The 24,689-nt window shown below is 42.1% G+C and overlaps 1 protein-coding gene across 7 annotated transcripts in view; it reads left to right on the top strand.

Annotated features, from left to right (window-relative positions):
• Nucleotides 1–24,689, top strand: part of ADGRB3 (adhesion G protein-coupled receptor B3) — a 1,441,017-nt gene that overhangs the window by 1,353,887 nt on the left and 62,441 nt on the right. For all 7 annotated transcript variants that reach the window (XM_075340252.1, XM_075340251.1, XM_075340250.1 and 4 more), the window contains one exon: nucleotides 7,996–8,091. In XM_075340252.1, the coding sequence (XP_075196367.1) occupies nucleotides 7,996–8,091 (96 nt within the window). The remainder of the gene's footprint in view (nucleotides 1–7,995; nucleotides 8,092–24,689) is intronic.

Here is a 24,689-nt window from a genome sequence, read left to right as displayed (position 1 = left end):
CAACTTCAATATTGTCCTAACAAGCTTCAGCTTGTTTTAGCAAATAAGTCAAAAACGCGGACAGCAGAAGATTGGAAATAGATGATTTGGAGCTATGAAATTAAAGTTAATAGAATAGGATTTGATGGGTGCAAATGGGTCTAGAAGAAACAAGAAAAAAAATGGACTAACGGGTCGAAAAATTGAAAAAACTGTCAGGATCAGTGGAGGAAACCTGATATGTTGTTTTTTCACAGTCAAAAGTGTTGAATACTTGACCAGGATCGATGACAATCTCAATGCTGAGCTATATGTGAGTAACTTACATGACAATTTTGCACTTGTGGTACTATGAGTAAAAAAAGGACGCTATAATGTTCCAGCAGGACAACGACCCAAAGTATACATCGAGATTTGATGAAGAAATGTTTCAATGGCAATTAAGTAGAGTTGGATTGGCTCCCACAGTCCCTAGACCTCAAGCCAATCAAACACTTGGGGCTAGAGTTGAAGAAAAAGCTGTATACATACCCTAGTGAGTTGACCAGTATGCACCAAAATTGAGAACAGGTAGAAGAGACCTGGGATTAGATTTTGGTCAAGATATGCTTGAATCTGATTAATAGCATGCCAAGAAGGATTCAGGCGGAGTTGAAAGCCAAAGGTGGATTTACAAGATACTATGAAAATAGTAAAAATAAAAAAAAATATTTTTAGGAGAAAAACTGTAGCAATGCAGTGACATTACAAGAATCTGCATAATGAATCATATGCTAAATATTTGCAAGTCAAATTTATGTAGGAGACAGCCAAGATGATTGTCTATAAAATGAAGGTAATCTCACTTTCAAAGTTATATTCAATGGTATGATACGGAGTCTACAAGTCGAAAGTTAAAAACATTGCTAACCTTTTGCTCTTCAGTGTATACAGAATATGTTTGATCTGCAGTCCATACTGACACGTTACCAGGATGGGCTACAGTTTATGTTATACAAGCAACGCCATTTTATCTTATTCTCAGAAAATCCCTTTAAGGTCATGCCAAACAGAGAAGATTGTGGAGGTGGAATTATTGATCATTTCATCATCACACCCTTGACACATATTGTTGAGAAGTTTTATTGCCTACGTCTTCAAAAGAAAAATTTGTCAGGGGCTCCAGTTGCCCCTCACGGTACACACACTAATTCTCCTACACCCAGTGATTGTATGATTATTGGTTGTCTCACTCTAGCATATAAAAAATTGGTCCTATTCTCATCCAGAAAAGTTGGACAAGCGAAATCCATTTGGTAATCCATATGTCATGCGAGTACTATGTGAGTGTGGGATTTTTTTTTTCTCGCCTTCTGTCTCTATGAGATGAATTTTTTTTCTGAGGAACTATTATTCTACAACCATTTACAGGACCATTTACAGTGTTCTGTGCTACAGATTGGTGATGTATCGGACATCACCCAATGCTACATGGACATGCATGTGGCGATCAATTTTTTCTCGTAACCATTGACTTGCATTGACCAGTCCTGTCCGATAGATGAGTTCAATTTTTTCCTCAGTCCATTTTGAGCTGAGGAAAAACTCACAGATCTGTTCTACCTCATTGGCTAACATTGGTCTGAGTGCAATGCAATTTTTTCTCACGTTGCAACCGCCCATTTTAAACGCCAGTGTGAGAAAACTCCAACAGCCAGGCTTTGGTCAAAACATTGCTTTTTTCTTTTGTCGCCTTTATGCATGCTACTCTAACTCCTGCACCTTCCTGGAAAAATGTCTGCGGAGCTGCACTTGAATTCTGATTAATAAATATATAACATTGCAATTAAATCAAGAGTGTGCAGCAAATTTCTACTTAGATGAACCAGGGGTCAAGGACTCCCTTCCACGTGCACCTCTCTGCTACCACTTAGTGCACAACTATTCCTTCCAGTACTACTGAAACAAATATGGCTGTCAATCACTGATGAGGACCATCCACTGGACTATTAAACCTTTGTAAGATGTAATTTAAATATTAATTTTATTTGCTTGCATAGCACCAATAATTTCCACTTCACTGTCCCAACTGGGGATCATAATATAAATTCCCAATAATATAAATCAGTATGTCTTTGGAGTTTGGAAGGAAACCGAAGTACCCAGAAGAAACCCACGCAAACACAGGGAGAACATACAAACTCCTTGCAGATGTCGTCCTTGGAATTAAGCCTAGGACCCCAGATTTGCAAGGTTACGATGCTAACCGCCAAGCCGCCATGCTGACCCATAAAGTTCAAGTTATACTACATTTTTTTACCATTATATTAAAATAATATGCTTTGCTCCTGCTACTAAATATCATCCTTCCTGCAGATCAAATGTCATGTTCAACGTTACAGGTTCACTTTAAAGCTCAGTCCAGTTCTTCAAAGTTTGTTTGTCTTCCAAGGTCAAGAGAGACAAATAAAATGTAACAATGTGTGCCTGCTATTGATTTATGATGTCAATATTTTCTCCAACTAAGCCAGGTCCATCCAGCAGTAAATCCTGCTGCTCATATAATAGCAAACAAGTCCACATAGAAACAATGATACTCCAATAAACAAGGGGAACTGTTACGTGCCGACTAGTAATTAGGAATAAACTAAGCTCTCTATAGAAAAAAATGTGTATGATACTATGTGTACGTACAAGGTCAATGCACAAGCCAAGATGTCACCACGCTGAGACTTATTGCATGCATGTGCAAAACCCTCCTGGCATTCATGAAAGCCGCAGGTACCAGCCAAGCATGAGAGGCCTGGGCCTGGGGATTTTAGTACATCCGAAGATGTAGCAATGACCAAATGCGTACTGCTAAGGGGCTGAAGTGAAGAGGTGAATATAGGGATTTTTTAAAAAAAAAAAAAAAAAAAATTTTTGATAACCTTTCACGGATCCGAAAAATATTTTCCATCGTCTGCATTTTTGCAAATGTGGATTTTTGTAGTATTTAATTAGAATTAAATTCCTGCAATTTATTCTGTCATCTCTAGTGTCAAGAGAGAGACATCACTTATGGAAATTATTTATGAAACATCAGAATTATGCTGAAGATGTCTAATTCCATCTAAACGTCATTGTTTTTAAGTGGCTGCATTAAAGTAGTATACATTCTTTTAAGTAATGTCCAAAATATTAGAGTTGAGTGAATCAATTTGATGCAAATCAAATTTGAATCGGATTTTGGAAAATTTGAGCAAATTGTTAAAAAATGGCATCATTATTATAGAAATTGTATGATTGTATCAGTTAGGCCAGGATAGTGTTGGCTTCCCCAGAAAACTTTAAAACTGATGCGGAAAACTTTTTTCCCCAGACTTATGCTCCTGGCTGCTAAAGGTTCAGTCACACTAAGCAACTTACCAGCGATCCCAACAACGATAGGGATCGCTGGTAAGTTGCTAGGAGGTTGCTGGTGAGATGTCACACTGCGACGCTCCAGCGATCCCACCAGCAACCTGACCTGGCAGGGATCGCTGGAGCGTGGCTACACGAGTTGCTGGTGAGCTCACCAGCAACCAGTGACCAGCCCCCAGCGCCACGTGGAAGATGCTGCGCTTGGTAACTAAGGTAAATATTGGGTAACCAACCCGATAATTACCTTGGTTACCAGCGCACAGAGCTACACATGCAGAGAACAGGGAGCAGCGCACACTGAGCGCTGGCTCCCTGCTCTCCTAGTTACAGCACACATCGGGTTAATTACCCGATGTGTGCTGCAGCTAAATGTGCACAGAGCAGGGAGCAGCGCACAATACTTAGCGCTGGCTCCCTGCTCTCCTAGCTACAGCACACATCGGGTTAATTAACCCGATGTGTCCTGCAGCTACATGTGCACAGAGCAGGAGCCAGCACTGACAGTGAGAGCGGCGGAGGCTGGTAACAAAGGTAAATATCGGGTAACCAAGGACAGGGCTTCTTGGTTACCCGATGTTTACTGTAGTTACCAGCGTCCGCAGAAGCCGGCTCCTGCTGCCTGCACATTTAGTTGTTGCTGTCTCGCTGTCACACACAGCGATGTGTGCTTCACAGCGGGACAGCAACAACTAAAAAATGGCCCAGGACATTCAGCAACAACCAACGACCTCACAGCAGGGGCCAGGTTGTTGCTGGATGTCAGACACAGCAACATCGCTAGCAACGTCACAAAAGTTGTTCGTTAGCAGCGATGTTGCTAGCGATGTTGCTTAGTGTGACGGGGCCTTAAGTCTCTCTCTATCTATATTCTCATATTCCCTGGTGTTGAACTTTCATTCTTGTCAGTCTTATGTTCCCTGGTGCTGAACTCTCTCTGTCCAAACCTTAGTTCTCTTTTACTGAGCTCTCTCTCCAGGTCTTAGGTTCACTACCAATGAACTCTCTCTCCATCTCTATTCTCATGTTCCCTGGTGTTGAACTTTCAATCTTGTCAGTCTTGTGTTGCCTGGTGCTGAACTCTCTCTCCAAGCCTTGTGTTCTCTGTTACTGAACTCTCTCTTCAGGTCGTGTGTTCCCTGCAAATGAACTCTCTCTCTGTCTCCATTTTCATGTTTCCTGGTGCTGAACTCTCTCTTTCTGTTCTTGTGTTCCCTCGAGTTGAACTTTCAGTCTCTTCAGTCTCGTATTCCCTGGCTTTGAACTCTCTCTCCAAGACTTGTGTTCTCTGTTACTAAATTCTCTCTCCAGTTTTTGTGTTCCATACCAATGAACTCTTTATCTCCATTCTCCTGTTCCCTAGTACTGAACTCTCTCTCCATTCTCATGTTCCCTGGTGCTAAACTCTCTCTCTCTGTTATCATGTTCCCTGGTGTTGAACTTTCAATATCGATAGTCTTGTGTTCTCTGGTGTTGAACTCTCTCTCCAACCCTTGTGTTCTCGGTAACTGAACTCTCTCTCCAGGTCTTGTGTTCTCTGCTACTAAAGGCTCTCTCTCTGTTCTCGTGTTCCCTGGTGCTAAACTCTCCTTCCCAGTCTTGTTTTCTCTGGTGCCGAATAACTGCCAGGCATTAGGTATCGCTGCTCACATCACCTAGCAAAGGCCTTTTTTAACTAATGACTGCAGCAAATGTACAAAGGGGTCATATGTTGATATAAAACTACATAACTGCCACTGATTGAACCAGAAGTGTTCCCGTATCTGTCACATTTCACTTCCAAATTCTCCAGATCCATTAAAACAAAAATAAAGAAAGACAGGGCCCAATTAATCAAAAGTAGTGTTTTGATGAAAGGGAGTGCTAGAGTCAGATGCTCCTGATTCATGAACAGGTGCATGGCTCTTCATGAGTTTGGAGTGTATGATGCATGACGTTAGCCACCATGCGCTATGCCAGTAATCTCACTCCAGTCAGATAGTCCAGTCCAGGCATGCCATCTCATCATGAATTAGATGAGCTGTGGCATGAAAATGCCAAAAGTCCCAATATTTTCAAAGCTTTTAAACCAGTAGTCTGGCTTAAAAGCTTTGATGAATTGGGCCTGTAGACTACTAGGAAAGAATGTTAGCCATTCAATTTCAGGACAATTAGACTACCTGCAATTTGTGGCAAATTTTTAGCCTCAAATTGAATTTGTAGGACAAAAATTCCAAATCTGGCAAATTTGAATTTCAAAACGTTTGATCATTTCTACAAAAATTACATTTATTTTTACTATGATTCTGTTTAAATCCTTGTGCTACTATACGAAATTCATCAGTGTAATTAAATCCTTCTATACATATTACCACTTTTAAAACACAAACAATTTTACTTAGTCCAGCTCACCTGCTATTTGCCGAAGACCGCTTATCCAGGACCGTGCACGGAATGGAAGGTAGCAGAACTCATTTCATGTATAAGAAAAAATTCCAGCAACAAGTCCATGGAAAAATCTTCATTAAAAATTCATATTTATTTATCAAACTTATAAAAACAGTCCATGTTAAATTGCCCCAACAGAGGACGCGTTTCGAACGATCAAGTTCTTAATCCGTCTCTAACTCCTTAGAGTTACAGACGGATTAAGAACTTGATCGTTCGAAATGCGTCCTCTGTTGGGGCAATTTAACATGGACTGTTTTTATAAGTTTGATAAATAAATATGAATTTTTAATGAAGATTTTTCCATGGACTTGTTGCTGGAATTTTTTCTTATACATATTACCACTTTTGTATTTACCTTTATTCCACAAGATTAAGGGATAATTTAGGCACACTCACCTCTCACATTGTGTTTACATATCTGGTGTTGTCTTATGTAGTAAAGAAGATTGTGGTCTAAATTAGATAATATGACCTCAACATAATTGCTAACCCTTAACCCCTATAATTATAGCTTTGTAACTCTTTCTCCTCAATTAGTCAATGACTGGAAGCCAACCTCTATAGCTTCTTGGAAGCCAACCTCTATAGCTTCTAGGAAGCCAAACTCTATAGATTTTTGGAAGCCAACCTCCATAGCTTCTTCAGGCTTCAAGGATGGAACTTGTTCTGCTTCTAGCCTCCTTGACGATTTGCTTTTTAGTGTTTTTTGAGAAGAGACTCAATGTTCATAGAGATTAGAAATTATCTCATCCCCGTTGCATATGTCAATCATAGGACATCATTTTGAGCAGTCTGTGACATCATATCACAAAAAACTATTTTACAATCAAGTAACATAGAATGTTGTATCAGTTGTTTAGTTTAAATGGTATATTGCTGCTGATCCTTGCTTTTAGCGTAACAATCAATAAGGAAACCATACACACATATAGTATAGCGTAAGTGGATTTTTCCATTTATTGTTCCTATTCAATGCACAGTCAGGTAGGTGGAGGACATGGTTTTGAATTCCTGGAAAATATATTGGTATGTCTACAATCTCAAGGTGTTTGTGCATTGTACAGAAGAACAGAGCTAATTTATGTCATAGAGCCAACTGGTAACCAGCTGTGCAGAGGAAAAAGACTTGAGTCTGAGAAAGTAGATCATAGATGATATACCAGGGACTTGGGCAACACTGAAGCTGCTGCAATATTGTAATGCTGGGAACAGTCTGGATTATTAGACTTTATGTATTATCATATACCAGAATCAAGATGTTTAACGCTGCTTATTGTATTCAGAAGTCAGAAAATTCTACTTGTATTGTGTTAAGCTGGTGTCACACATAACGACGACGACAACGACGTCGCTGCTACGTCACCATTTTCTGTGACGTTGCAGCGACGTCCCGTCGCTGTCGCTGTGTGTGACATCCAGCAACGACCTGGCCCCTGCTGTGAGGTCGCCGGTCGTTGCTGAATGTCCAGCTTCATTTTTTGGTCGTCACTCTCCCGCTGTGACACACACATCGCTGTGTGTGACAGCGAGAGAGCGACGAAATGAAGCGATCAGGAGCCGGCACTGGCAGCTGCGGTAAGCTGTAACCAGCGTAAACATCGGGTAACCAAGGGAAGACCTTTCCCTGGTTACCCGATGTTTACGCTGGTTACCAGCCTCCGCTCTTGCTGCCAGTGCCGGCTCCTGCACTGTGACATGTGGCTGCAGTATGCATCGGGTAATTAACCCAATGTATACTGTAGCAAGGAGAAGCAAGGAGCCAGCGCTAAGCAGTGCGCACGGCTCCCTGCTCTCTGCACTGACATGTAGCTGCAGCACACATCGGGTTAATTAACCCGATGTGTGCTGCAGGAGAGCAAGGAGCCAGCGCTAAGCGCGGCTCCCTGCTCTCTGAACTGTGACATGTAGCTGCAGCACACATCGGGTTAATTAACCCGATGTGTGCTGCAGGAGAGCAAGGAGCCAGCGCTAAGCGCGGCTCCCTGCTCTCTGAACATGTAGCACAGCGACGTTATGATCGCTGCTTCTGCTGTGTTTGACAGCTAAGCAGCGATCATAACAGCGACTTACAAGGTCGCTGTTACGTCACCGAAAATGGTGACGTAACAGCGACGTCGTTGTCGCTGTCGTTTAGTGTGACACCAGCTTTACTGTATATAGACCAAGTATTTAAATGTCATATAAAATGCTGGATTATTTTTTTTGTAGGTCCAAGATGCTTTCAGATGTCGACTGAGAAACTGCCAGGATCCAATAAATGCAGATTCATCAAGTTCCTTTCCCAATGGGCATGCACAAATCATGGTTAGCTCCATTTTTTATAATTATGTTATCTAGCTATGTATCTAGTTGATGTACCAGAAATAAATTGGTCACTTATGTGCCATAAATAATCTTCGAAAATCTACATAGAGTCAATGGGGTCCACTAGGGTTTTCTAGGGTCAAAAATAAGTTCTGTTTCGAGTTTGTATTAGTTTTTTGGGGGGAACAGTGCAATATGTGTCCACGTGCTGTGTTTGACATTACTCTTCAGCTGAATTTACTTGACTAGGGAAAAGCTATAATATTAGATACTATACACAGATGCTGAGATTTTTCCTTATTATAAAAAAACCCTATTTTTTTCTACATCCTTAAATTTAATATACCAAGATCGGTAGTTTCTTGAAAGGCTAAAATTACTAATCAAAATTAACTATTCAGTATGTGACACTCTCTAATCTGATAATTATTGATGGATATTGCTATTTCTATTCGATATCCAGAAGGTTTCGAGCATTAATAATGCTCTGGTATACATCTGACAGAAGTATTTATTAGCCACTAACATCTTTTAGATCCCAATAAGGCCGTACTCAGGCTTAAGGTGCATTCACATCTCTTGAAATAACCAAAGCAAGTGCTATTATTTTATCCAACTGCCTACAATTTATGGAAGACAAAACTGTACTATATACTATATAACAGGGGTCCCCTACATGTAGCTCAGGAGCCACATGTGGCTCGCGTGCCTGTGATGTGTGGCTTGCGGCTGTCTTCCAGCTTGGTGCATAAGCACCAGGTCTAGCGAACCGCTGTGAGGAGCAGGTCTCCAGATGGTGACTTTTGTGATTAGCCCCACACAGAAGAGCAGATATGAATAGGGGCAAGGGAGGAAACCTTGGATCTTAGTATATTGCCTCCTTGTAATTTCTGTGAAAAAGTTTTATATCTTTACCTTTTACTAATGCAAGTACAATGGATGGCTATATATCAATCTGTTAACGGATCTGTCGTCCATAGACTCTCATGTTAAAAAAACAGATCCGTCAGAAAGCAGTTTCCCAAGGGATCCGTTCAAACAGATCACTGCGGGACACGTCAACGTAGCCTAAGTATGGGTCCGATTCATTATTTGCTAGGTTTTTTATGTAATTTTTCTTTTTTAACTTGTGGTTTTTGCTGTAATATTTTGCACTAAATTCATCAAAATGGTACCTGAAATTTCTGCAAAGCCCAGAATTGACATTTTATGTTTTCACTGGTTTTTTTGGAGAGTTCACAAAATATCACAAAAACTGCATCAAAATAGCTAGTGTATATAAAATCACTCTAGGGGGAATTTGGAGTAGAACTGATCCAAATGTATTTAAAAAAGTTGTATTTTATGAATCTTTCTAAAACATCTGGAAAAGCCACAGTGACATAAAACGTAAAAATGAGAAATTTAACGAAACCACAAAAGACGACCAGAAAAAAGCCATAAGTTTGTCACAAATCAAAACGTCACTAATTAAGTGGCATTCACGCAAAAGACTGGCAGAGATGCAGTGATGACTCCGGGCTCTATTTGTTTCTTCAAATCTACAATAGTGACTGTGGTTTAGGGATCATTCTCATGTCAGTTTTTTTCATGTAAGAGAAAACCGACTGAGTTTTGTCAGTGATTTCAGTCACAGTCTGAGTCTTATGAGAGTTTTGCCTGAGTGTCATCAGTTTTTGACATTGCGTGAAGTTAATTGAAAAATAATCTCCCCTATTCTTTTCCTATATGCCAGTCTGTGAAAATCGGATTGTACTCGGATGGCATCCGAATGCTGTCCGAATTTTTCACAGACTTGTAAACTTGCATTGCTGATTTTGAGCCAACAAAATCGGACAAGTCTGCGATTTTGCAAGGATCACTCATTTGGTTGCAAAATCACAGATATGTGAATAACCCCATTAACTATTATAGGTATCAGTGCTATCCATGAAAAATACAGATAGCACTCATACACAGAAAGCAGACGTCTGAATGAGGCCTAAGAATCTTTTATCTCTATGCTGGCCTTGTCTCCTTTTCCTCTCTACTCTTATCTCCATGCTGGCCTTGTCTCCTTTTCTTGTCTACTCTTATCTCTGACACACCCGCACTGGCGTCGTGGGGTGACTCCTTACCGGGCAGCGGTTCTGGCTCCGGAGCGCTGCGGTGGCGTGGCCCGACTCCGTGACCCCGGCGGTGTCGTTTAGGGAATATGAAGCGAATAATGACAGTTTATTTGTGATGCCACCTGTGGTATGCAGCAAGTTAGGTACTGCTGTTGCGAGTTGGGGCTCCCCAAGTCAGATTGTGACGCAGCTTAGATGGTATAGCTCTCCACAGGAAAAACTGGGCCCCGGGACAGATGGGGGTGGTAGTAGTCTATGATGGCGGGCAGGCGAATATTGGAGCGACACAGTGTTGCAGTCTCAAGGTCTTTATTCACTGTAGCAGGTTCCAGGGTAACATGACATGCCAGTGACCGCCTTCGGAGTTCTGGGTTCCACTGTGATGGGCTCCAGCCGATCCCGGGTAGTTCGGAGGTTGAATGCAGTGCACCATTCATAAGTGTACCTTCCCTGGTCATCTTTGTGCTTTCTTTGTCCTCCTGCCTTGCCCAGGATGGAATATTACACCTCTAGATGAGGTGCAGTGCCTCTGTGGTGACTGAAGCCTCATGGGCGCCATATCTCCATGCTGCCTTGTCTCCTTTTCCTCTCTATTCTTATCTCTATGCTGGCCTTGTCTCCTCTAAAGGTACCGTCACACATAGCGACGCTCCAGCGATCCCACCAGCGATCTGACCTGGCAGAGATCGCTGGAGCGTCGCTACAAGGTCGCTGGTGAGCTGTCAAACAGGCAGATCTCCACAGCGATCAGAGATCAGCCTCCAGCCACCAGTGACCCGTGTAACGACGCTGTGCTTCATAACCATAGTACATATCAGGTTACTAAGCAAAGCACTTCGCTTATAGTTACCCGATGTGTACCTTGGCTACGTGTGCAGGGAGCAGGGATCCGGCTTCAAGAAGCTGCGGATGCTGGTAACGAAGGTAAATATCGGGTAACCAAGCAAAGCCTTTGCTTGGTTACCCGATATTTAACTTGGTTACCAGCGTCCACAGAAGTCCGCTCCCTGCTCCCTGCACATTCAGTTTGTTGCTGTCTTGCTGTCACACACAGCGATGTGTGCTTCACAGCGGGAGAGCAATGACCAAAAAATGGTCCAGAACATTCAGCAACAACTGGTGACCTCACAGCAGGGGCCAGGTTGTTGCTGGATGTCACACACAGCGACATCGCTAGCAAGGTCGCTGCTACGTCACAGAAAATGGCAACTTAGCAGCGACATCCTCGTAGCTGTCGTTGGGTGTGACATGACCATTACTGTCTACTATTATCTCCATACTGACCTTGTCTCCTCTTATCTCTATGCTGGCTTTGTCTCCTCTTCCTATCTACTCTTATCTCTATGCTGGCCTTGTCTCCTCTTCCTATCTACTCTTATCTCCATGCTGGCCTTGTCTCCTCTTCCTATCTACTCTTATCTCCATGCTGGCCTTGTCTCCTCTTCCTATCTACTCTTATCTTCATGCTGGCCTTGTCTCCTCTTCCTATCTACTCTTATCTTCATGCTGGCCTTGTCTCCTCTTCCTATCTACTCTTATCTCTATGCTGGCCTTGTCTCCTCTTCCTATCTACTCTTATCTCCATGCTGGCCTTGTCTCCTCTTCCTATCTACTCTTATCTCCATGCTGGCCTTGTCTCCTCTTCCTATCTACTCTTATCTCCATGCTGGCCTTGTCTCCTCTTCCTATCTACTCTTATCTCCATGCTGGTCATGTCTCCTCTTCCTATCTACTCTTATCTTCATGCTGGCCTTGTCTCCTCTTCCTATCTACTCTTATCTTCATGCTGGCCTTGTCTCCTCTTCCTATCTACTCTTATCTTCATGCTGGCCTTGTCTCCTCTTCCTATCTACTCTTATCTTCATGCTGGCCTTGTCTCCTCTTCCTATCTACTCTTATCTCCATGCTGGCCTTGTCTCCTCTTCCTATCTACTCTTATCTTCATGCTGGCCTTGTCTCCTCTTCCTATCTACTCTTATCTCCATGCTGGCCTTGTCTCCTCTTCCTATCTACTCTTATCTCCATGCTGGCCTTGTCTCCTCTTCCTATCTACTTTTTTTGCTTCTCCAGGACTCACAAATGTATATATAAGAACTAGCATCTTTGCAATGGAAAAGAGCTACTGGTTCCAATTAATACACCAAAACTAATCTTTTTCTAAGGCTCTACACATTTGTCTTCAATCTAGTCATGACCTTGACGAATACTGCATTTAGTGCACTGAGTTTTTATATCTCAAAAATAATTAGACATTATCCAGCCAATATTGATAGTTCCAAAATTGGATTATGTCATTTCTATGCCTTTACGGACTGCATTACAAGAAAGTCTCCAAAATAGATGCCTACTCTAATTGGAAATAGCAGAAATACGTAACCAAGTTACATTTTCTTTAAACCAGTTCGAAAATATTACAATAAAAGTAGAATAATATTTCTGACAACCATGTTTGTCAGGTTTGTGGCACCTTGTCAAGATGTCTAGATTTGACATCAACCCGTCCTCAGATAATGCTTTACCCAATGGTACGGTCTTATGGGGACAACTTACATTACAAATGGAACTTGAAAGTGACAGAAATTTATGTTTGTGAATGCAGTGTATCTGTCATCAAAATGAATTCGCCTGTCATTGTCAATAAGTAATAATGTGAAGATTTCATTTTAGGAAATTGCTCAGCTCCCAGAAGTATTGGGCTATTTCTATAAATGATACTGTGATCACAAAAATGCCGCAGTGGATTTCAGTATACTGTAATTTGCAGGATTTCTGGAACATTCAGAGGGCAATAAAGAAAGAAATAAATGGATAAAGAAACGACATCATTTACCGTATATTTATATAATAGAGTAGACTGTTAGAAAATACCTATAGAGAACAAAAGATGTGCGATATACAGCATCAAACCATGGATATTATAGACACAATAGAATGGCAAGTAACGGACGATTTGTGGCTTATTACCGCAGAGATGTGAAGAAAAACTCTCAGTAATGAAATATAATTGAGTTTAATTATGGAATACTTCATGTATTCATAGCGCTAATGAATACAATTTAATTCTTTAACTGGTATTAAAGCTCCACTCCAGCATTTAATTGTTTTCAGCACTGCAGTGGAGCTTTACATCTAATCCCTGTCTTATACTCACCTTCTGGGGTCTTCACCTTTTACCGACACTGCCCCGATCCTGCAATGTCATCTTGTGACCAGTGTCTTCTGACTGACCAGTAGTAAAGTCACAAATGCTCAATGCATCTCTATGAGAGTCAGAACGAGGCTTTCATAGAGTTGTATTGAGTTGTGACCTCTGGCGCCCTTCATGAAACATTGGGGCTGATGGCAGGTCACAAAATGCCAAAGACCGACGGAGGGGATAACGAGTGAGAAGCTGGAAGGAGAGTATAAGACTGGGTAAGGGATTTGCAATGAATGTACCACTTCAGCACAGACATATAAAAAAACCCTGCCAGAGTGGTGCTTTAAGATATTATTATCACACAGAAAAGGTTGTACTCTTGGTCTGTGCAATGATTATTGGGATTTGGTAAAGGGATACATTTTTTAATCTACAGGTAAGGTATATTTTTTGACTATGATCTTATATTTGTATTATATATTTCATATTTTAACATGTATTATAAGGAAACTCCTTTGCCTTTTCCAACTTACACACATTATTACACTATATTGAGATTTAGTTCACTGATTTTATTCCATTTCATTCAAAGGGTGTAAAAAAGAATCCTGTTTGTCATCAAGTTTTTGCCACCTAATCTGAGAGCAACATAATGTAGAGATAGAGACACTGATTAGAGCAATGTGTCACTTACTGGGCTAGCTGCTGTAATTTTAATAAAGTACCATATTTTTTGGTCTATAAGGCACACTTTTCCTCCCAAAAAATTGGGAGGAAAATGAGGGGTGCATCTTATAATCCAATGCACTTTACCAGGAGGTGGTGGAGAGGGCTCGCAGGAGGCAGGTGCTGTGCTGGGGCCTATGCGGCAGGATGTGCTGGGGCCTGTGCGGCGGGCTGTGTGGTATGGACATACTGAAAATGTCGGCGGTGCAGGGTTCAACTAATGGTGCCCGGATGCGACATGTGCGCAGATGGAGCTTTTGGCTCAAGATATCATCTTTTCACGCGCCGCCTCCGGCCCTTTTGATCTCACAACAGCGACATAAGGAAAATGGCGCCCAGAGTTGGTGAGTGCGCAGATGGGATCATGGCTTGTCATTAAGTCGATAGCTAAATCTGCACACGCGCCAATTCCAGGTGCCATTTCTTTGAAGCCCACACCTCCGACAGTTTCTGAAAGTTGCCTACCTAACAGCATCTGGGACATGCACCGCCTGCAGCATTGACCTCCTCCCTGTGACCCACTCTTGACCTGACCTCCTCCACCACTGCTGCCATCTTCCCTGGTAAGAGACCACCGGATTGTAAGATGGACCCCTTTTTTTATTTCTATATTTGGGGTGCATCTTATAAACCAAAAAATATGGTGACAGTTTTATTACCATGAAATTATCACTGGAAGCCTAGTAAGTAGATCTGCTGCCATGTAGTACTCTATATTACTAAGTTCTGCATAACCCTCTCCTCACTACTGATTGGCATATTTCTGCCTATGCACAGTGTATACAGAAAGCTGTCAGTGGTGGGGCGGACTTATTCAGAGCTGAGCATTCAGAGGACTGATAGATCTGCTGTTAATAAAATTGTGATTTTATCAAAAACCTTAACAAGTGACACATCAATGAAATCAGGGTCTTTGTCCCTACATCATACTGCGGGCTGATGGGGTAGAAAACCTTGTGACAGAATCCCTTTAAAGGAAAAATAACTCCTTAAAATGGCATTCCCATAATTGACAGTTATCCCATATTTACTAAATTACCAATATATGGCAATATTTTTCATTTTGGATGTCAAGCTGCTTTTATTAGCTTTTGGGACAATTCTCATCAAAGTACTAATTGTAGGAAAATAAAAAAAATCATGAATATCATATGAAAACGTCTATCCCTGGTACATGAGACATTTCCATATTGTTGCTGCAATCATAAAAGGTATTTTTAATGTACACAGCCAATTAGTAATCTATTTAGGAAAAAGGCTAGAAAGTTAATACAAAGTAAGAAATGTAGTAATTTTCATAAGCAAAGTAACTTGACTGACAAAGCAAGGAAAATGATAATTTTCCTACTAAGAATGATTCACCAGAAAAGTTCTTGAGAGCAGTATATTAGAGTAATTATAAAATGTCACTGTAATGCTGGTTTATTAAATGTCACTTACAGCCAATGTACTTCTGGGAATAAGTGTCACACACTTCATTAGGAGGCAAAAACCTATTATCCGAACCTAGGGACAAAATAACAAAAGCAAAAAAAAAGAGATTCACATAATAAGAAAAGTAAAAATATTCGGCTGCATTTTAAAGAATTTTTATTCTTATTCTAAAGAAACAGTAGAGCTTCACTAAAAACAATATTAAATGCTTTGTAATATAGAAAGGAAATCAAGTCTGCATTGTGAGTCTAAAGACGGGGGAGGATATGTAGGAAAGTAATGAGGCAGACATTACTTAGAATTAGACATATTGGTTGACAGCAATTATAGGTACTGAACTAATATATAAAAAACATGAAAATGAAAACGAGCCATACAGCATATCTTAAATAGAATATGTCAGCAGGTTTTTGCTATGTAATCTGAAGACAGCAAGAGATAGTGGTTGAAATACAGATGTCAACAATGTATCATTTATTAAGCTTTATGCTATTGTTTACTCACAGTGAAGGTTTTATCACTAGGACATTTTCATATCTGGGACTAGGTGCTTCATGCCAAATTGTCCAACCATGCCCTCTCCTCTAATAAGCAGCTCACTGTCAGTAGACAATGTATACAGAGAGCTTGGTGTGGGTGGAGACAGCATTTAGAGCTTGGCTGCATGATACATTTAAGACTGTGGACCCACAATCAGGGTTCACAGTGTTTTGGATGTAGCATGTTTCAGCTGGTCCTGATTATGTGCACATACCCTAAAGGCCCCGTTACACGCAACGACGTATCTAACGATATATCGCCGGGGTCACGGATTCCGTGACGCACATCCGGCATCGTTAGCGACATTGTTGCGTGTGACACCAATGATGAGCGATAACGATGGAAAATACTCACCAAATCACCCATCGTTGACACGTCGTTCATTTTCAAAAAATCGTTGGCTGTTGAGGACGCAGGTTGTTCATCGTTCCCGAGGCAGCACACATCGCTATGTGTGACACCTCAGGAACGACGAACTACAGCATACCTGTGTCCTCAACGAGCATCGAGGTGGGAGTGACGAAGATGCGGCTGCTCTCTGCCCCTCCGTTTTCCATTGGCGGCCCGCTCTGTGACGTCGCTGTGACGCCGAACGAACCTCCCCCTTTCAGGGGAGGTTGTTCACCGCCAACAGCGACGTCGTTAGGGAGGGCTGTACGTGTGACACGGACAAGCGAGATTGTGCACCACGGGCAGCGATTTGCCTGTGACGCACAAACGACGGGGGCGGGTGCCATCGTTAGCGATGTCGCTCCGTGTAAAGCCCCATTAAGAATTGTGTCCTCAACTGCTGCACTCGGTAATCTGACTGATACATCGTTATAACCAGGGTTTCTGTCTCTACATTATGCTGCTCTCAAATGCTGTAGCAAAAACTTAGTAACAGATTCCCTTTAAGAGTAAAGTAGCAGAAACATACTTAAAGGTGTTTTCTATTAAGATAATACTTTGCATTTTTGCCAGTTTTTATTGCGAATACCTCTTAATTATAAGACTAAACTAAACTAAAAATCAAAAGCCTTTTGTGCCCTGGTAGAGGGAAACCATATTTCAAGTTTTACTATAAGGCTCTACTCCTACAATTTTAAAGTCACTTTAAAATACTCTGTTAGCAGCAGATTTTTGCTATGTAATCTGAGGCCAGCATAATGTAGATGAAGGGACACACATTCCAGCTATGTGTCACTTATCAGGCTGTGTGATGTTGTTTACCTACAATAAAGATTTTATTACCAGGACATTATTAATGCATGAACTACAGCTCACGTGCCTGCTAGATCGACCATGCCCCCTACTCTGACAAGCATCTCACTATCAATAGACAATGTACACAGAAAGCTGAGATATGGGAGGAGTTAGCGTTCTGAGCTCAGCTACATCTTAAAACTATGATTGTGTTACAACTGCTGAGCTCAGTAATTTAAGTAATACATCACTGGTATCAGAGTCTCTTTTCCTACATTATGCTGATCTCAGATGAGGTAGCAAACACCTGCTGACAGATACCCTTTAAGGTGCTTCTTTAGTTTTAATAACTGATGGATATATGCTTTTTTTGGCTAAAACTATTCCTCCTGACCTCCCATATGCAGAAATGGCAATCTGGCAGTGGCTTAAGTACAAACAAATCTTTGGGAGAAGAAATGATGATCCTTCTTTGCCCTGTAATCACCTGTTGATTTAGAGTCAGGAGGCCCCCATATCATGCATTACCAAAATCAGTGCACTTTATACTGCTGAGGTTGGGATGTTTAATAATTTTCACACTACACATGTTAAGCGCGTTATCAATAAGAGGCAGTTGTGCAGTACCCAGCTGCGGCCACCATCAGGAGTAGCTCAGGAACTGAGCATTTTCGGCTGCCTGTTGCCGCCGTCGGGACCGAGAACAGCTAATCGGCAGAGGTGCGGGTCGTCAGACCCCCGATCAGACATTGATGACCTATCCTAAGGGGTACTTTGCACATTACGACATCGCAGGCTGATGCTGCGATGCCGAGTGCGATAGTCCCCGCCCCTGTCACAGCTGCGATATGTGGTGATAGCTGGCGTAGCGAAAATTATCGCTGCGCCAGCTTCACATGCACTCACCTTGCCCTGCGACGTCACTCTGGCCGGCGACCCGCCTCCTTATTAAGGGGCGGGCCGTGCGGCGTCATAGCGACGTCACACAGCCGGCGGCCAATAGAAGCGGAGGGGTGGAGATGAGCGGGACGTAAACATCCCGCCCACCTCCTTCCTTCTGCATAGCCGACAGGAGCCGCGGTGAAGGAGGTAGGAGATGTTCCTCGCTCCTGCGGCTTCACACACAGCGATGTGTGCTGCCGCAGGGGAACGAGGAACCACATCGGACCGTCGCAGCAAGGTAATTATGGTTTTCGCCGACGCTACACCGATGATACGATTACAACGCTTTGCGCTCGTTAATCGTATCATCTAGGCTTTACACACTACGATGTCGAGAGCGACGCCGGAAGTGCGCCACTTTCGACATGACCCCACCGACATCGCACCTGCGATGTCGTAGTGTGCAAAGTACCCCTAAGGATAGGCCATCAATGTAAAAGTAGGCAACAACCTCTTTCAAGGGGATTGTATGCGTATCACCTTGTCAGAACTATTCTGTAAAAATTATTATCGTAGACATTTCTGTTGAGTAATGTTGGAAGATGCAGAAAAAAAGGAGCTAGCAGAAAGATTCTCTGTTTTTTTATATACTCTATATGTGGAAGCCATAGAATTTCAGTCTGGGCCACAACTCAGTGCTGCCCCCAGTGGTGGATCTGAACATGCCATGAAATGGTCACTTGAGCACAATAGAATCACACCAATTAAAATTTCAATATTTCCAGTCGGTCCACAAACATTTGTTTTTATTCTGTCAATTAAAATAACATATCACCGAATTACTTGTGGAATTCCATTATTAAGGATATAAAACAACACAATTTATAGCTAACCCTAAAGTGGGAACAATGGCTACTGGTGGAATAAAAATGAAGGCGATAGTTGCAGTATAATTAAAATTAGATACATATAGCGCACAGGGTAGCAGCTAGAAGATTTAATAAGTATTTTCTGTATGGTGGACTGACTTGATTACTAATATTCATCTTGCATGTCATAGTCAAGCTTCTTCGCTGCTGCGTAGTTAATACCTTCTGCCTGCCTTCACCTCTGTCTTCCAGATAAATTTTGCCATAAATTTCTCGGCATTCAATTTCACTGAAACCTGTTATCATATTTGTTTGGCAGGGATATGTATATGCTGTAAACAACCCTGCTAGTCATTGAGCACTGTTAAGTGTAATCTCTTTAACTATACTAAAATATTTCAGTATGCAATACATCAAAGTAAAGTGTGCATGAGATAGGGATGTATCTTGAAAGGCTAGATTTGTACCACTAAATAAAAAATAATAAATATATTTTTGGGAACAGTGAATATTTCTTGACATATATTACTATCCATCGCATGTCGTGATCATTATTGCATATTATGTACCGTATTAAAAATGTCGATGGCCTCACTTATTCTAAGCATAAGCTCTGATTGTTACATGATGTCAGATTTACAGTGAACATTATATCTTTGCGCCTTCTTCACTTTTTCATGTATATTTTTTTGTGTTGCCAACAGTTTAGCTCCACCATGCCAATAGACACATGATTAAAAAGCTTAGACGCTGTCCATAGTAGTGTCCATCAGTGGTGTATGTAGGGAGTATTCCCCAATTCTCCAGTGACACATCCTACTGATAAGGGGGAATTTGGGGGTAATGCCATCCAAATAGGTATTTACGTTTTAAATTGTCTGCAGTTCAAATCAAGAGTCAAATATCAGGTAAGCTCTCTCCTGGAGAGACAATTTGAATATTTCCCAGAGGGGCATTGCAGCAATAAGTCCCCTCACTGCCAGCCAGACTGGTTTGTCAGGTCTCCGTAAGGAGAATAGTGTTCCCCCGTGGTCCCCACATAGCTTCTCGTAAGCCAGATCAGACACCCCATACTTTGCACTGACGAAAAGCAATCACCCCAAAACACTGTGTCTGCAAATTGGGATTCTGATCTGGCATATATCCTAGGTCATATGAAAAGGCTTGTTAAAAAGCCACTTTTGACTTTTAGGATTGCTACTTTCATTAGGTGGCGCTAGAGTTTGTCTCCTTTCCTGGAGAGACAATTTGGAGGTAAGCTACAGAAACCAGAGATGGAGATGGGTCTAAGTAGAAAAGATGACTGCTTTATTTTAAGTAAGTACCGGATAATAAAAGAAGCCATTTGAATAGAATCCAAGAATGGGTACACTTCTTCTATTAGTCAAGCAGCAAAAAGAGCTTACACTGATATATACAGTATATGTATATGTATTTCCTCATTTTATATTAAGCTAATGCAGCACGAATCACAAAAAATCCCAGATATGGGTGCGGTACACTGTCCAAGTGCCATTTTGAGACCTACTATTAGTCCATAACACTTCTATATTGGCATACAATGTCATCCATCACCCACTCTTTACAATGCATAGTGTATGTTTTTGCTAGGTGTTTCTGTATGAAACAGCTCAAAAAATATATATTGATGTACATTAGCCGATAAATTGCAATATGTCAAAAAGTATTTGCGCATAAAAGGAATAAAAGTATCCAGCAATCCCCCAAAAAATATAAATTAAAAGTACCGTATTTTTCGGACCATAAGACGCACTTTTTTCCCCCAAATGTTGGGGGAAAGTTGGGGGTGCGTCTTATGGTCTGACTATGGCTGCGGGGAATGAGGTGCTGCGGTGGAGCGGGTCATCGGGGGCACGAGCAGGCTGTAGCAGCCTGCTGTGACCACGTGTGCCCGCTCATTACATATGCATGCCCATACTCTCGCCCATTTCTCAACGCAGAAGCCGGCGCTGACAGGTGGGCGGGAGGACGAGCGGGGACGCGCGCATAGTAAAGAGCCGGTTCACATGATCACCCCTGGCAATTACAGCCTGGAGTGATCATGTGCGGCTGTATTCACTGCCCCCCGCGCGTCATCATCAGCGCGGGGAGCAGTGAATCAGTACACTCACCCGTCCCCATGTGTGGAGCCGTCCCCCTGCACCACACGATGTCTTCCTGTCTGTGCCGGTCAGCTGATCTGTGCCGGTCAGCTGATCGGCACAGACCGGAAGACATCGCATGCTGCAGGGGAACGGCTCCACACACACACACACACACACACACAGGTCAGTGGTGCAGAGAGGAAGATGATCGGTGCTGCAGGGAGTGAGGAAAAGGTGAGTATAAACGTTTGGTTTTTTTCTCTGTGCTATAGGATACAGGCCATATACCAGGATGGTATATGAGCACGATGGGGGCATATAGCAGGATGGGAGTATATGAGCAGGAGGGATGGGGGGTATATGAACAGGATGGAAGTATATGAACAGGATGGGGGTATATGAACAGGATGGGGGTATATGAACAGGATGGGGGTATATGAACAGGATGGGGGTATATGAACAGGATGGGAGTATATGAGCAGGACGGATGGGGGGTATATGAACAGGATGGGGGGTATATGAACAGGATGGGAGTATATGAGCAGGATGGATAGGGGGTATATGAACAGGATGGGGGTATATGAACAGGATGGGAGTATATGAGCAGGATGGGGGAATATGAACAGGATGGGGGTATATGAACAGGATGGGGTATATGAACAGGATGGGGTATATGAATAGGATAGGGGAATATGAGCAGGATGCTGGTATATAAGCAGGATGGGGGTATATGAGCAGGATGGGGGTTTATAGCAGGATCATATGCAAGGCAGGAGGATCATTACCAGGATGGGGTACCTTAGTAGAGAATTTGGGGACATTACCCCCATAACAGTGTCAGCAGCAAATCCTTGCCCTATAACAGTGTGTCATGACCACATTTTTTTGCTTAAAGTTTTATTTTCCTATTTTCCTCCTCTAAAACCAGGGTGCGTCTTATAGTCCGGTGCGTCTTATAGTCCAAAAAATACGGTAGTCTTTATTTTTTTAAAACAAAAAAAGTACAAAGAAAAAATATGTAAAATTCATAAAGATAACTCGTTTCGGATCGCTCAAGATACTTAAGCGGGCTTTACATGCTACGATATATCTAACGAGATGTCGGCGGAGTCACGTCGTAAGTGACGCACATCTGGCATCGTTACTGATATCGTAGCGTGAAACAGCCATGAACGAGCAGAAATACTCACCTTCTCGTTCATCGTTGACACGTCGCTCATTTTCTAAAAATCGCACGTCATGTTGTTCATCGTACCCGGGGCAGCACGGCAGCACACATCGCTCCGTGTGACACCCCGGGAACGATGAACTGCACCTTACCTGCCTCCACCAGCAATGCGGAAGGAAGGAGTTGGGCAGGATGTTTACATCCCGCTTATCTCTGCCCCTCCACTTCTATTGGTCGGCCGCTGTGTGACGTCGCGGTGACGCCGAACGTCCCTCCCCCTTCAGGAAGTGGATGTTCACCGCCCACAGCGAGGTCGTTTGGAAGGTAAGTACGTGTGACGGGGGGTTACAGGATTGTGCGACACGGGCAACTAATTGCCCGTGCCGCACAAACGATGGAGGTGGGTGCGATCGCAAATGCGATCACATGATTAATTGAAACGTGTAAAGCAGGCTTAAGTCATCCTATACGATCCAAAACGTGTTATCTTTATGAATTTTAAATATTTATTCTTTGTACTTTTTGGGTTTTAAATGGTAAGATAAAGACTACCGTACTTTTTATTTTTATTATTTTGGATTGCTCAATACTTTTGTCCTTTCATGATTTGTCTCCTCTCGTGGCCAGCTGAAGCTTACTTCCATGCAATCTTCACTCCCTTCTTGGATTTTAATACAGATGGTGGACTGGCTGAGAAGTACCCTTTTTTTTATTTCTCCTAAAAAGTATTCACCCTACTCCCGATTTCAACTGAAAAAGTAATACCAACCCACCCCCTAAACCAGTGACTACTTGTACCACACTGACAGTACCAACTGTAATGAAGTGATTATAGTAACCTGAGCTAAATCATTTACATTACTGTGGAGGAAAATTTCCCCACTCAACTCTGGAATTCTTTAAATTTGGCTATTTCGGAAGCTCTCGGAAGATATTTTGAAGTCTTTCCAAAACATCTCATAGGAATTCAAGTCAAAACTTTAACTCGAAAAGTCTAAAACCTTAATTGTCACAACATCTCATAGGCATTCAAGTCAAGACTTTACCTTGAAAATTCTAAAACCTTAACTTTGTTTCTTTTAATCCATTCAGAGGTAGACTTGCTTGTGTCCTTTAGATGATTGTCCTGCTGCAAAAATCATGGCTGGATGGGACTAGTGAATTTCTCAATTGAATTAGGGTAAAGAAGTCTTACGCAATTTTCAGATCCATCTTAATTATGTATGGAATGGTGTTCCTGTCTTTCCTAGTTTTTAGTGCCATTCTGGTCTGACATGCGCGCTCTGCAACTTTGCCAGCTAATGCCTCTTTCACAGGTCCCTGAAAAACACGCACGTTTTTCACAGACGTGTCAAAGGTGTGTATTGCCCTCGGGGTGCTGTGTGCATGGCCTACGTGTGTTCTCCATGTGTTATCCGTGATAACACACGGAGAAGAGGAATTTCTGCTCACCTGTCCCTGGCGTCGCTGTCAATGGTGCTGATCTTTGGTCTCCGGTCCTGCCGACTCCCCGCTGCTGCTGCTTCTGGCTGCAGTGAAGTGAATATTCAATGCGCATAATGAGCGACAGCAGCTGCAGAGACTGCAGGACAGGAGAAGGTGAGTAATGTTTTGGTTTTTTTCCCACAGACACGTCTTTTCTCTGTTGCGTGTCACATAGAACACATGTGGTCCATGTGTGTTACATGTGACACCTGTGGTGCCGGAAAAAAACGAACATGTCGGCATGAGAAACACACGGACACACGTAAGTACGGAACGGACACATGTTCTGTTCAAAAATACTTATGTGTGTCAAAAACATTCGGAATACATAGGTCCACGTGTGTATGTGTCTCCGGTACGTGAGAAAACTGCCAAACATGTACCGGAGACACGTACGTGTGAAAGAGGCCTCACACAGCGTCTACTTTACGGGACGATAGCTGCTTTCCAATTATACGTTTATGAGATTCAGAACAAGGCTCCATAGACTTACATTGGAAAAAAGATTTCTGGTCTACACATAAACCCCTGTGGGAGCCGGCTAGTCTGATTTTTCGATAATATGGTAGAAGATGCCATTGGTAAGTATTTTAATATGCTTACAGACCATTACATGCATAATTTGGATGGATTATGGAATGAAAATCTTGCTGAGACTTCTTTGAATAGTTAATTTATTGTAGTAATAAAGGTAAAATTGCTGTTTCACATAGGGCCAAAGTGCTAAGCTGTAGAGTACATCAAGGTACTTATTTATTATCTAAAAAGGCCTACTTATTATAATTAGTTTTGTGCGGTTAATAATAACTCACATAAAAGGAACACTATTAACCTGAAGATATAGGGTTAATATGCAGGTAAATAGCGATAGAAAGGTGCCCAGTCAATGAAACGTAACTATGGCTTCCGGGAAAAAATGGACTTTCTACTTGCCTGGTTTTGAATCTCACAAGCATG

Source organism: Anomaloglossus baeobatrachus, chromosome 3 (assembly GCF_048569485.1).
Source record: "Anomaloglossus baeobatrachus isolate aAnoBae1 chromosome 3, aAnoBae1.hap1, whole genome shotgun sequence".
NCBI classification, from domain to species: domain Eukaryota; kingdom Metazoa; phylum Chordata; class Amphibia; order Anura; family Aromobatidae; genus Anomaloglossus; species Anomaloglossus baeobatrachus.
This window is presented reverse-complemented; position numbering and strand designations above follow the sequence as displayed.